This window comes from Centropristis striata, chromosome 2 (genome assembly GCF_030273125.1).
Source record: "Centropristis striata isolate RG_2023a ecotype Rhode Island chromosome 2, C.striata_1.0, whole genome shotgun sequence".
Classification (NCBI taxonomy): domain Eukaryota; kingdom Metazoa; phylum Chordata; class Actinopteri; order Perciformes; family Serranidae; genus Centropristis; species Centropristis striata.
Window position 1 is genome coordinate 17690639 of NC_081518.1, and position 15893 is coordinate 17706531.

At 37.8% G+C, this 15893-nt stretch overlaps 1 protein-coding gene across 2 annotated transcripts in view; it reads left to right on the plus strand.

Moving 5' to 3' along the window:
* Nucleotides 1-15893, plus strand: part of cemip (cell migration inducing hyaluronidase 1) — a 194252-nt gene that overhangs the window by 88108 nt on the left and 90251 nt on the right. For both annotated transcript variants that reach the window (XM_059355769.1, XM_059355759.1), the window contains 3 exons: nucleotides 4481-4663; nucleotides 11870-12007; nucleotides 13934-14072. In XM_059355769.1, the coding sequence (XP_059211752.1) occupies nucleotides 4609-4663; nucleotides 11870-12007; nucleotides 13934-14072 (332 nt within the window). In that variant the 5' untranslated portion in view covers nucleotides 4481-4608. The remainder of the gene's footprint in view (nucleotides 1-4480; nucleotides 4664-11869; nucleotides 12008-13933; nucleotides 14073-15893) is intronic.

A 15893-nucleotide genomic window follows, 5' to 3' on the forward strand; every position in this document is an offset into this window, starting at 1 on the left:
CTACAGTCACTCCTCCAAAGGAATGGTTGTACACATGAGAAATGATGGAAATAGCTGTGTGAAGAATAACTACATGATGTTATTCTTCACACAGCGTGATACTTGATTAAATCTTTACAATTTACAGTGTTGGCTGTATGTTTGACACCACTGTTCTACGGTAATTAAGATAAAAGGAACACCAATCAAGGCAGTTGTAGGAGATGATGAATTTTATGTCGTCTCCCAGTGTAACTGCTAATAAAGGACATATTGTACAGAATGAATCATGCATGTTTATTAATTTAAAAAAGAAAATCAGGTTCTTTTTTTAGATTTTTGTGATGAAATTACCCATGTTTTACAATAGTGATCCAAGTTGCAGTGTATTCCTCAGACACAGTGCATTCCTGACTGCGAGCCAAAAACACATGCACTAAACCTGTTTTCACTGCCAAGTCAGGAGCCTTTTGGCCCTGAGAAGGAAACATGTGAGCCCCCTCATGAGGCGATCACACTAATGATGCATCAATGGGAACACAAGCACCATTACGTTGAACAACTTTGTAATCATGATCAGATGTGTGGCTTCGGTTTCAATAGAAATTTAGAGAATCTGGATCTCCCAGTCACAATAATAAAAGCAGTCACTGCAATAAAGGTTCAAAGTGTTTCAGCTTCAAAATGTACATACTCACTTGTTACTTTAGCCATGATGTCACTATTTCCTGCTGTGTTTTACTTTAGTTAACTAGAAATCGTCTGATTTTTTTGTCTTGCTTGCTTGTCTTGTTTTTGTCTTGTCTAATGTCTTACTGGTTGTATAATAAGGCCATGCAGAATAAGGCATTAATAACTACTTAATAATGACTAATTAAGAGCCAAAATGTTACTTATTTGCATGCTAATAAGCAACTAATTCATGTTGAATATGTGTTCCCTAATCTAAAGTGTTACCCTTTACTTGTTTTCAGTGGAATAAACAATGATTCACAAGAAAGTTCTGATGTCTTTTGTTTTCCCACATCAAAAACAATATGGTAGTGTGTTATTTTTTGAGAACTGCAAGGTGTTTATTTTATCCAAAACAAGATTTTAGGTACAGGTACAGTAAAAGGGTAACTACAGTTTATTTCACTTTGAGTGAAACATGAGCAGTCAGACAATCAGACGGACTGCAAACGGGCCCCCCATGTTAAAGTAACATTTAAACACTATGAAAATGAAAATAGATAATAAAATGATTATAAACTAACTATTGTAAACATCTGTCAGAAATTACAAACCGGCTGTTTTTTGTTTTTTAAGTCAGCATTTAATGTATTTTATATGCTCCATCTTCAGAGCAGGTGAAGAATGCTGCCTGATCTCAGTCATCCACAATGATCTTAGTTTTATATGATCTGCGGAAATCTCAAGGACTGTATGAGAGATGGTTTAGTATCAGATTGTTTACAGTCTGCGCTGTTTATGTGGTTTAATAATGCTCCATAAAAACTCTATAAAGTTACATGAATTATTAAAACCCCATGGTGACTGGCCAGCTTGCTGGCAGGCCATCTGATTTTTGCCGTATTTTTTTTTTCAGAGGCTGTAGCAGACTCAATTTTACAGCTTCAGAATATATACTGATATTATATGAAACTAGGGTATCCAGGGACAGTGTGCATGTGGCGCATGAGATAATCATTATTAATATTGATAGGCAGACAAGATTACCTGAGAAATATTACCAGTGATTACTATACAGCTGTCAGCTGTGAGCCTGCACATGATGTATAAGAAGTATGGATATATATGAAATATGTTGGCAATAATTATTGAGGGACAAGCAGAAATAGCAGCATAATGTCTAGTAAACAAACAAGTCTGTTGTACGGATCATTAAGAACAGTGTATCTACATGCAGGATAGAAAGGTCAGTGTACTACAGCTCACTGCACATATAAATTCTGTCACCAGTAGTCAAACAGCAAGCTAATTGCATGATAAAGTAAGTGATGATTAATTATTATAGCATTCCTTTATTCCCACAGCTTCTCACTGAGTTTTCCACATGGCAGCATGAACAGATTGAATATAAGCCAGCATCAGGATGCTGCACAGTTTACAGTGATTCAACCAATTTGTGGAAGTCATACACTGGTGGGCAAATCTTCACAAGGTAGAACTACCTTTGATGAATACATTTGCAGTAAACATTGATCAGTCATTAAAAGACAAATAAAATATGCAAAATGTCTTGGCGTGTTTTATAGACTTTTTAATTTAGCTGAACAATATGTCTGTGTTGCATTTGGTAAATTGCATATGCGCATACATTTGTGTTGTTTGCTTATCTGTGCAGAAAGTCTGAAGTCTAAAGATCATACTAATTCCCATGGACAGAGTAACGAGTAAACATGCAAACACAAACCATAAAGGTGGCTATGTACTTGTTCTCCTATCCCAGGCTTACTGACTTACTGCTTACCAGAATTACTATATGATTGCATGCCCACAAAAGGAGTGTCATTTGACTCAACTGCAAACCAGTCACATTCCTCTATGAAGAAGATGAAAAAATATTACAGCAAATAGCAACATTATTGAAATGTATTAATTGTGTAAGTTAGTTCAAAATGTCTTAATGTATTTATTTAAGCCCCCAGTGTGCTTTCAGTGATGCTGTTTATTTCCCACACACATATTTGCAGCTCTTAAACTATAAAGTTGACACAGTAGATTTAAATGTTATACTCAAGAACTTAATTTAACTCAGGCACTTTCCAATAATAAAGGATACGTGGAAGGACACGTTTTTGTGCGAGTGAGAGTGAAATGATCGTTATTGATTGAATATTCTCTGTGATAAATAGCCAAAGACATTCTCTAATCGCTGTTCAATAAGCTTTGATTTATAGGCCAACCAGCAGTGTAAAATTGACTTCAGTAAATCAGGACCAGTCATAACATTATCCAAAGGGGGTCATCCCTATGTTCCCGGGTCCTATGTTCCCCGCTCTGGGAACATAGCAATCTATCAGTCTTTACGGTAGTCTCTCAGCCCAAAACTTAAATTTGCACAGCAGCTACTTTCTGGTTACATTTTTTGGATTTTTAAATAGGGTAAGGGTTAGGATTAGGATTAGGGTTAGGCCTACTTGCCATGGAATTTGGCAGTAATGGTGGAAAAAGTAACAGACCAGGGAACATAGGACCCTTTTAGGGAAAAACGTCCCCCGCTTTCACAGTCTCATACAAAAAGGGGAACATAGGAACATAGACACGCTCCCATCCAAAGTGTTAACATTATGGTTAAGGAATTAGCTATATCACGACATGATGTGTACAACATATCTGTGCTGTTAATGTTGGACTTTATTGTAAGATAGCGCTAGCCCGCTAATGTTAGCACACTAGCTAGCCCGTATCAATCACATTGCAGTTAAAAAAATCAAATAAAAGAATGATACACTTTTTAGTTGGTCCCTCTCAACGGCACCGAGTTGGTCTTGTTGGTCAGATAGCCCCGACCCCAGCCCCTGATGTAGGCAGTAAGCGGTTCAAGACCAGCAAAGAGCTGGTGCCGCCGAACCAGTTTTCCTGGCCGAGAGCTGGTTCTTTGGCAGTTGAAAACCAAAGAACCAGTTTATGATTTTTTATTTTCCTGATGAGGAAGTTGAGGAGTTGAGGAGTTGGCAACACTGCTAACATGCTCAAACAGCAGTTCAATAGCATTCCATTATTGTTTGGTTGTTAGATTAGTTAGGACAGATAATAAAAAGTGACCCTAGGTATGTGAAACTAACAAACTCATATATTTCCACATATAAATGCATATATGCTCACATCTAAACTGACAATAATCTGGTGAATGAGCGCAGTCTGTAGTGTAAATTGCTTTGAGTGGTTGCAAAAGCAACTAGAAAAGCGATATACAATTGCAGGTCCATGTACCATTTACCATATTATGTGACACTGAAGAATATTCCATCGCTGACTGTCAACAGAGCTCACCAGCCTGTTAGACTGTAAGAGACTGGAAAGGAAAAAAGATTAAAAAAACAAACAAACAAATAAAACAAACAAAAAAACATTGTACATTGCAAGTCTGGTGATTAGTCAAGAAAAAGACAAGAAAAAACCTCTGTAGACTGTATGTGGCAGATGGCTAACGGATTGAAACCTTGTATGATATAGTCATCAGTTTAAAATAACTAAAAAAATGTTGAGCACAGTGACCAGGAGTAAAATCAGAGCACGACTCAAGGCAACACTGCTGCAAGGATTGAAATCTGTACTATATCCATAGAAAAAACCTTCGCTGAATAACAGCTGAATAATCTATTGTCATAATCTCTTTGGAGATTCACAATTATTGCTTGTGCATTAAAAGATTCCTCCACTGTTTGGCATGGCTGTCCAGATAATTGACATATCTCCTGCTATGTTTGTACACCAGGGAACCTCTATTTTTGCTTGTCTTGCTGAGTCCATGCATTTCAATGTGATGTTCTAGGTGCCTTTGGTGGCCTCCCACTGTGAACGTGGCTCACCCACTGTGAAACCCCGTCTAACACCCACTGGGAGGTCTGAAGGAGTCTTTGAAGGCCTCAGGTGTGAAGTTGGTCAGCGGTGGACTGAGAGATGATGACATGTGCCATGTATCTGGCAGCCCTGCTGCTCCCCAGCATCCAAGCCGGTGAGTTGAGGACACGTTCCCTTTTTCTTTATTTGATCTTGATTTTCTCACAAAAAAAAAGTGGGCTGCTCAAGACACTTGATATTAACATAAAATACAGTTCTATCACCTCTAAAACATTAATATCAAACTGATTCACATTACTCATTGTAAGAAGCAGACAGAGAAACAGGGTGAAAAGTCTTATCTAAACACCCACACCAGCCACACAAAATAAAATCACAATTTGTCATTACAGTACCTGACACCTAGCCTGGGTATACCCATACTGCCTTGCATGCTCGACTTCATTTAAAACCTGCAAACAGTCTGGCAACTACGGCCGTTTCTTAGCCCTGTTTTAGGGATCCAATCACAGAACGGGGAGGGACGGCAAGACGATGACGCGTACTATTGGACAGACGGAAGCTTGTAGTTTTGCAGTTTTCTTACAGATCCAACATGGCTGCAGCAGACGCGAAGCTCTCTTTGGATCTAGCTGTAGATGACGTTTTAAATAGTTTAGAGCCAAAGTTTATTTTAAAAGAAGAACAACATTTGACTTTACACTCCTGTTTCGCCACGAAAAAGGATGTTTTAGCCTTGCTTCAGACAGGATTTGGCCAAAGCCTAATCTACTGTAACGCCGGTGATCTCGATACGAGCCGGGGGACAGCGGAGCCGCCCAGAGACCCGCAGCAGCTCGTCTATTGACCATAAAATCAATGGATGTGTGTGGCTGAATGACATGAGGGGGAATAAGGCGTAAAAATAAATAATCTTTCAGAAAGCGAGAACTGGAGAAGCAAAGCAGCAAGCAACACTCTCTCACAGACACACACACACACACACACACACACACACACACCAACACTGCCGGTAGACTGTGAGCTGAAACTACAGGGCAGCCAGAGTCAGAACATGCTGCAGAAAAACGTTGCAGAAGCAGAATTGAGCATTTTAGTCCCAAAGTAGAGATGGGCTAGGCTGGTTATGTAAACATCCATTTCTGTCGCTCTACTACGTCATCTGGTATAACTGATACGATTGGCTAAGAACTACCTACAGACGCTTTTGATAGACATTCGTAGCGCCCAATAAACGGCTCTGGAGGATCGTAAACCACGCCTCCTTTACGGAGAAATCAATGGCTCGTTGCCAGACTAGATCTCATTTGTGATTTAGTCTGGCGTTAGCCAGGCTACCTGACACCAGACATGTGTGGGTGTAAGGTATGACACCATTATTGGCCATTATGGAGCTGATGTTATGTAGTCGAAGCATAAACTTTTTCAGTAGACAAATAAAAAAATAAAAAAACTGGCCTGATAATTATTGGCAGGCAATCTATGGAAGGTACAGTGCAAAAACACAGCAGTAATGAGGACATGGAACCAATGCTGGAGACAAAACTTCACCACAGGATCAAATAGTTTTACTAAACTAGTGTTTACAGTTGTTCGGAAAGAGGATTTTCGAGGATTTTCGGTTTCACAAGCATACACAAATGCACAGTCCCTGATTAGTTTTGCAGTTTCATTCAATTTAAGTTTAATAGCCCTTGTCATCTGGTCATTAAAAAGAAATCAGCAATATAATTAATTCAAGAACAATCACAAAAGCAAATGAGCATGATTTAGAGTGGATAAAGAGACAATCCTCATAGCCTGACACATTCACTTTGAAATATCTCAATGAAAATAATCAAAATGTGTTAAAAAAGAAGAAGTTCTAAGCAGGCTTCAGCTTATTAGTAAGTGTGTTGTTAAGATGGATTTGTTTTGTTCGGACAAAGTCTGCAACCAGTTAATTTCTTCTCGATTTCATTAAGTGACATCACAGTGTTGCAAAAATGCATTAGATGTCAATGAATACAGCAATGCTCATACTTTCTATTTTAATTCTTTTAGGGCCGTCAGCATTGCCAATTTGTAGCAAAGCCTTTTTTTCAGAAAACAATGCTGCAGTAAATTGCATAAAAGTGCAAACTTTTTCATTTTCATTTTATTAATTCTTCTTTTTGAACCGAAAAATAAACAATATAAACTACAACAGCGTAGGCTAGATGCATATACATATTCATACACATACTCACATAGGCACCATTAAACAGATGTACATAAACATATAAACATTTACACACATACAGTATATATATATATATATATATATATAGCCCTATACATATACATGCATCTGCCCCGTCTAAGCAATAAGATAGATATAAGAACCAGTTAACTTAATATTCAATACGCATATCCTTATATCATTTTGGTCAGAAAAAAAGGAGTAGGCTGAAGTAAAAAATACTTATCTAGGCCTCTCCCCTGATACTTCACACTTTCAAATAAGAGATTTTCTCTATATACAGGCACTGAATGTCAAATAAATATTTTATTTATTTATTTATTCATTTTCTTATCAGTCAACCATAGTATATCAAACTAATTAGATCTGAGAATTTCTATTACTCCCGCAAAGAAAACAAACGAACAAACAAATAACAACAACAAAACAAAATCACTGAAGGCAGTTACAAGAACGTCTTCATCCAGTTTGCAACCTTGACTTATTGAGCATATAATTTTTCATAAGCCTTTTGAACTTGTCAAACTTTGTACTCTGTGGGCGTTATCTTACCCCTGGCACAAACTGGCACACAGCGCAGTGCAACTGTCATTGATAGTTTCAGACTTTAGTTTCGGAGTGTAATTTCCCACCTGTAATTAGTGTTGTGATGAAACCAGGTGTAGTCTTATTTTTCCTGATTTATTCCTGTGGTGTAACTCTGCCTGACTCACCTCAGTTCATTGTGTTTTAAGATTAAGAAAATGAAAAAAAGCAAGTTCAGCAGTTCTGCCCACAGCTGTCAAGCACTGCAGCAACTGGCAAACACAGATCTCCAAGGACTGAATTCTCACACACTTACTCAGAAATGTGTGTGTGAGTAGCTACTCATAAGGGAACTTTTTACTGTATGCCATATGTAGGGTTTTTCCACCCTAATAGTAATAAAAGACATGCTAGACAAGAAGGACAAACCAGGCAAAGCAAGCCTAGTTAAGTGGATGAACTTGCAGAAACTTGAATGGCCAATTAAAGTATCATATGGGACAGTGATCCCTCAAGACTATACATTATTTTACACAAGAACAAAACAACTTTGAGTATGAATAACAGCTTTTTTTTTTAGTTTGTACTACTGGAGTTGGGCTATCAAGTGTAATATTGGTGCAGATGGTCCCAGTGGATGAGCAACCTCAACACTAAGGATGTCGTTAACACTTTACAATAACCAACTAAGTGATGTTTATAGATGGTTCATAAACCAATTATTAACCATTTACAAAGTGCTATACATATTTAATCTTTAAATGTTTTCAACCAATTCCTTAAAGGTATGTGAATCATTTCAAAATAATTGATATACTTAATCCTTAGAAGTCTCATTCTGCCTGTATAAACCACTTAAAAATCTTTACCTTGATGTTTTGGTAGCAGGGGCGTCCCTCTCTACCTTTAAAAACCTCCTGAAGACCCAGCTCTTCGGAGAGCATCTTCCTTCCTAGCACGATAATTCTACTCCTTAAAGAATTGTCACTAGCACTTATTGATGCACCAATAGATCTTATTGCACTATACCTTGATTGTTTGCTTTTATTCTTCCTGTAAGTCGCTTTGGATAAAAGCGTCTGCTAAATGTAAATGTAAATGTGGTATCATTGTTTTCAGCACAACCTCACCTATATGACCTGATTATTTTTTTCATTTTGACTTACTGGATCAAAATTTTGAACACAAAAAAAACACAAAAACACAAAAAAATTACAAAAACACACATAAAACACATAAAACAAACCAAAAACACACACAGAATTACAAAAAACACATACAAACACACTCAAAACACACCAAAAACATAATAAAAATACAAAAAACACACATTAATTACAACCCCCAAAAAACAAAAAAACCCAGTAAACACAAAAGATTGCATTATGAATGCTAAATGCACAAAGCTAAATTAGAAAAATCTCTGCAAAAAAAGTAAAATCATGTTAATACACTTGGTATAAAGTATAACACCAAGCACCTTTAGATTTCAAGAAGAAAAATATTGTTTATTTTTGTTCAAGTCCAACAGACCAGTGCAATTTTTGCCATTAAGTGTAGCAATAGCATATTTAGAAATATAGTACATTTCATAAATTCAGGTAGCCTATAGGTAGGTAGACCTTCTGTAAACTATAATACTTTGGTTTTTTAAGTAAAACACAATCCACGCTAGCTACCACACTAGCCGCTAGCTGCTATATGTTTAGCATTGAGGTGATACTTGAGGTTCAATGTGCTGCGGTGATATGTGATTTCCTTGTTGCATAGCAACACAACCATGCTCTTATCAACGCTTCCATCCGTTGTTTTTTTCTAACAAAATGTCCCATCATCCACGGGGCCAACCAAAGCGCTCTCATCAGCTTCTTCCTTCATGTTCACTGTGGTTTGTTGTTGTCTGAACTCATGAACGCTAGTTGGTGCTCCATTATAATCGGTCCGCCTGAAACTCATCCAGTGAGAAACGTTCCGCGGTGCAAAAATAAGTGTGATTAAAATTCGTAAATTTTTTTAACGAGTTCATTTTTGTGTAATTAATTAATCTTAATTAATGCGTTAAAGTCCCGTCCCTAATATATACATATGTGGATCAGACCTTATGATGGGGTTGCAATCCATTCTCTGTGAGTTCGCCCCTCAGAGTCCTCCAGAGCCAAAGAGTTGTCACTGACAGACAGACAGCAGAATCCAGCTGATTTCTTGGCGCCACCTATCAATCTTTGTTAGCCCTCTGGGAAATCTACTTGACAATTCAGGCCAGTCAATGCCATTGACAAATCCATTAGGTGGCAGGGAGATGAGGTAACTGTCACACACACCAGAGAGCAATAGATTGAAACACTATTGGGCAGACTGGACAGTTACACACAGTGTCTCATTTCTATGCTGACAATAACAGAGGCAACCTAAATGGGTTTGTTAGTCACTCTCACTCTTGAGTGAGCAATCCAATAACCTTGTGTGTTATTGTATGTCCATTTAGATAGTAGGGTACTCGGAATGAAAAAAAATCTGATCAGAAAAGAAGCCCTTTAAAAAAACCTTAAGTACTAATACAGTCAATCTTATCAATTGATGATGTGTAATTTAATTTAAAATTAAAATGTACAGATTTTTTTTGCATTTATTTCTACTTCATGATATCCCATGACACATTTTAATAGCTTCAAGAAAACTTGCAACAAACTGTTGCTCTGAAAAATTGATCTTTTTCCATTTTTGAAGGCAAAATAGTGAATCAAGGTGTTTTTTTTATTTCAAGGGACTAAGTTTACTCTGATGCCTATTGACATCTTTTTTTCCTCTTAAAACATGTCCAAGTGTATTTCAGATTTGTCCTGTAAAAATCAATGTTCCATCTGTACAAAATATTGTCAAGGCAAATGCTCTAAAGGCTATAACAGCTAAAGCGTGCTGTAAAAGGTTTCCTTTGCTATAAAAGTAGCTGTATGTGTACTGTCAATTTTTTGATTAGAGGGGCTAGGTGATAGAGGGGCTAGAGTGTTGCTACAAGGTTACTGTTGATAAAATAAAAGCTGGGGAGAGCCATTTAAATCTTGTATTCTTGAGAATCTTCTACTTCTTTGGCCTTTTATTACTGTTCTGTCTGCAGTTGTCCATATTCATCTATGCCATTTATTCCATTTTGTATTAGTCGTGTTAGCAGGCCAAGCAGGATAGACCAGGTATCCCTCTCTCCAACAACATTTTCCAACGTCTGGGGTTATCTTATGGAAAGCCTTTTTCCATAGCCTCTACAAACTCCACCATGTCAGGCACTGGCGACATTCTAACCACAGCTCCCAACTTTCCCCAAAATGCACGAGAAAAAGGAGGCAAGAGTTAGAGACCTTGCCAGGCTTCAGCCGGATGTTTTTTCAGTTCTGTGGTGCAGTTTACCCAGCCATCTGATCCAAGTTTCTTCACCCCAAGCGTCAATGACAAATATATATGTATATATATATATATATATATATATATATATATATATATATATATATATATATATATACACCATTCATACTGTACTTACAGTACATACATTCTACACATACCATACATACTATACATACTGTACATACATTCTACACAAACCATACATACTATACATACTGTACACACACACACACACTACACATACTATACATACTGTACACACACACTACACATACTATACATACTGTACATACATTCTACACATACCATACATACTATACATACTGTACATACATTCTACACATACCATATATACTACACATACTGTACACACACACTACACATACTATACATACTGTACACACATTCTACACATACTATACATACTGTACATACATTCTACACATACCATACATACTATACATACTGTACACACACTACACACATACTATGCATACTGTACACACATTCTACACATACTATACATACTGTACATACATTCTATACATACTGTACATACTGTACATACATTCTACACATACCATACATACTATACATACTGTACATACATTCTACACATACTATTCATACTATACATACATTCTACACATACCATACATACTATACATACTGTACATACATACTACACATACTATACAGATTGTACATGCATTCTGTACATACCATACATACTGTCCACAATACTATACATACATTATTGGTATTAATCAACTTTGTATCAATAAGACTTTCAGCATCCACATGCATCTTCTGCAAGAAATTCATATTAATTATAAACATAATGACATCTGACTGTCACTGCTTAAAACATCCTGCAAACACATGACGATGGCAACACAATGTAAACATGTGACGATGACTGTCAGTTCTGATGATTGCTGTTTTAAACACTGAGAACCACTTGGTTAATGTAAGGTAAAAGTAACTGGTTTAGGCTTAAAAACGTTTTCTAGACATAACATCAACAATGGGAGAAAAAAACATTATATCTGGACAAAGCTTCCAACAATGGGATGTGAACACCAGCCTCTGGAAAACAGGTTACACCTAAATGTCTCTGTGGTTTGCTAAAAAGTGTAATGCCAATTTTTTTTTGCTGCCGACTTGGTAGTATGTGTCTTTTGAAGTTAAATGCGGCTTTTCTGTCTCCTTAAGTGTGTCCGGATAAAGAGCCCGGACTGCAGCCATGGATGCCAGGACACAGTGAACACCACCGTGTGACAATCGGTTATGGCAGGAAGGTCCTCCTCACAACTTCAGCTACGGTCCACTCCATTGAGATTCTTAGTGGAGGTAAACTAGACTAATCCATCTTGTGTTCATCTTACTTTTAAGTAGTGAAATGGTAGTTGGAGTTTCATTATCTTTTGGAACGTGGCATATTGTGAAACTGTGGAGTGTGGTTTCCAGGGGAACTATCATTGTGATGTGACAGAGATGCTTAAATATGAACTCAACAATAAATCATTTGTTATTGAGTGGCAAGTTATAGCTCAGATATTTAAGACAATGTCTGGAAAGATAGTTCCAGATTAGTTCCGGTTTGAGCATGCAGGACATGATGCACAAAAGTACACTGCAGAAGTTGAAGTGTTTTGTTTATTTAGCTGGTGCGTAGTTTAGACATGAACAACAAAAACTCTTGAATTTACCTGATAATTTCAGCATTGGCCCTGATCTTGTCTCTCCAGTAGGGGTGCACCGATTGCAATTTTCTGGCCGATCACCGATCACCGATTTTTAAAAAGCCTGACCTGCCGATTCCGATTTTGACTGATACCGATTTTTTTATAACTCACAGCATACACCTTCAATGTTTGAATCTTATTTTATTGAAAAACAATAACACGTTCTTTAACAAATAAAGGAAATCACAATGTCTGAGGTAGTTAATAAAATATTGAACTTAAAATAAATAGCAACAATTTACAGGACAAACTAACAAAAGAACTGCAACCATAAATAAAGTGTCCTGAGTTTTTGGTTTCATTATAGTACAACATACATACAACTAGGGAGGGCATCGATTTTCGAATATTCGAATAGTCATTAAATCAAAGAAAATCGAATAGTTATCATATCGAATCATATCTGGAAGAAAAAAAAAAAGTTGTATTGCTGGTAGCATTTGATGATACAGTGTGGCGGGCTAGATGCCAAACTGTAGAAGAAGAAGCAAACAGAGGAGAGGGTGTTGTCCACGGCTGGACAAGTTAGCCCCATTTATATACAGTCTATGGTTAGCCCCCAGAGGGATTTAGAGACTCTGGAGGTGACATTTGGTTTTAACCGTCGTTAACTGTGCACAACGTCAGCAGCAGCAAATGTGCACAGAATGTATCCGGTGCCTGTTGCAAACAAACAGAGATCGCTAAGTGAACACCTCCTGCAGCAGCAGCACATACACACTGTACTGCTACAGAGCTAACTGTAGCTAACTGCCGCTAGCGGGGGCTCTTCTTAACGAGCCGGCCTCCAGCTCGTTAAGAAGAGTAAGAAGGAGTCGCTGGATTTGTCTCCAGTCGCTTTCTTGAAAAATAGTTGCTAAGGGGGTCTGAAAAGTTGCTGAATTTAGCAACAAAGTTGGGAGCACTGCTTCGCCGGTCGGGGGTTATTATCGAGGTAGATAAGATCGCTAGATAAGATCGGTTTGACATAAAGGAATCGGCCGGTCGATGATCCCGCAAAATTAAAGAAATCAGCACCGATCGATTGGTGCACCCCTACTCTCCAGGAATACATTTTTATTGCAGTCCTTGTGTAAACGACCCTTCCTCTTCACCCTTGGCTGTCCGTATTCTTCCAGTTTCGCACCAGTTTCATAATAGAAACATTCAATCAGACACGACACAGACAACAAAGCTAAAAGTAAGAGTATTCTTTTGGAGAATGGTCCATTTGAGTCCTTTTGAGATTTTAATTAGACCTGCTGATGCATTTATATGTAAGCAGCATTAATGTTACAGCTGGTAAAGGTGGAGCTCTGGAAATCGGTCTGAGTGAGAGAGTGACCATCTGCCCGAGTAAATAAGAATGAGCTTGGTAGATGCCCAGCTACATCTACTGTGCGTGTGTGTGTGTGTGTGTGTGTGTGTGTGTGTGTGTGTGTGTGCAACCTGAGCCCAGGGCCTTAAATGGTAGGAAGACACATCTGAGGGCACTGACTTGCCAGGAGGCCTCATCACCACCAGCACTCCACCCTCTCTCTCTCCCCTTTAGGAAAGCTGGTGATTGCTGACTCCAACCGGGCCATACTGCTTCGAACTAAACACATTCTGATTGGGAACAAAGGGGAGCTGCACATTGGAAGCCCAGACTGCCCTTATAAAGGCAACCTCACCATCTCCCTGTTTGGAAGGTACAGTTTAGCATGATCACATAATGATGGGCAGGGCAGCAATGTGTTCTTAAGAAGTGGAACTAATTGACATATTACATAGATTATAGTCAATGTATCCATACAACCAATATGTGTATTTTATGATATTCTGAACCTATATTTGGCCTGTTAATAAAAATATATTTAATCAATTTTTACCTTCTGTGATATGATCAACTTAACCCTTTGATGCACAACATGGGTCAAAAATGACCCACATTCATTCCCCATGTTATTTAATGCTGCTGTGTGTTTCTGTGCTCTATTTTTTTATATCAACTTATTTTATGATTGAATATTCCAAGTATTCTTTAAATATCTTGTTTCGTTTTTTTAACAGATCATTATTTCCATTTTGCCTCTCATATTTTATGAAGAAACAAGGGTTTTGTATTATTACATGGCTAACTACTTGGCTAAGTAGCTTGCTAAGCTAACTACTTAGCCAAGAAGTTAGCTAAGTAGTTAGCTTAGCAAGCCATTTAGCTAAAAAAAAATGGATATGGGTCATTTTTGACCCATGTTGTGCATTAGAAGAGTAGTGACACAAAAAGGGATTTTATTAAAAAAAACATAAAAACATAAAATTAGGATGTATGATGATCAAAAACAAACTAACTGAGGAAAACCTGGAATACTGAATCATGAAAATAATTTATTGCAAAGATATAGAACATAAAAACGCATACATATCGGGTCACCCATGTTGTGCAGCAAAGGGTTAATGTAGTTTATTTTCATTATAAAAACATTAAGCTGGATATCTATTAGAAAGTTGACATGAAAGGATGAGCCTGACAAAGTTTAAGATTTTTGTTATGACCATCCATCTATTATAATTTCAACATTCACCCTGTAAAAATCTGTTACAGGACGTAATGATCCAGGAGCATGATCCAAACTTGGACCTTGTCTAGCCAGGCCAGATTATTCTTCAACTGTTTCATGGTCCTTCATCACCTTGAAGACACACAACTGTAGTTACTCAATCAGACACACATTATTCTCTTGCCAGAGATATTTACTAGACCACCAGTATTTTAAAAAAAGACTGACTTTGGTGACCGTCTGTCTCTAGAACCATCATCAGGTGAATGGCAGCCCTATAAGTCTCAGCTACACTCCGGAGTCCAGTGCTAATTGATGAATGTTTCAAGTTTCAAGTTTTATTTATTATAGCCATTTCAACAATATAATTAAATACAATTGATAGGAATGTGCTTTGGTATGCTCACATATCTCACATAACAATGACAACACAACATACACGAGACACGAAGGCACATAAATAACAGGGAGAACAACACTAATATACATAGAAAAGTGCATGGTAACAGAGAGTAGCAGCAGGTTCAGTGGTACAAAAAGGTCAATGAGACGTAGGCCATGGTTATGAGGTAGACCATAAAGTGCATGTTCAGGTGACAGTGAATAGCTTGTGGATAGGTACAATCCCTAAAGCGTGATGTTTTACATGTGATGCTCCTATACCTCTTCCCTGATGGTAACAGAGTGAAAAGCTATGGTGGGTAGACTACAGCCAATGATTTTAGAGGCCCTGCATAATACCCTCTCAAGCTGTTGTTTATCCTGGCTGGTAGCACTACCATACCAGACCAGGATGGAGAAGGTGAGCACACTTTCGATGGTAGCACGGTAGAAGTGGGTCATGCCTGCTTGACTGACCCCAAATTTCCTCAGCTGACGGAGGAAGTATGTGTCTCTGATGGGCTTTGGAAATAATGAGACTGGTGTTTAGGTTCCATGATAGGGACTGATGGATGGTGGTGCCTAAGAAAC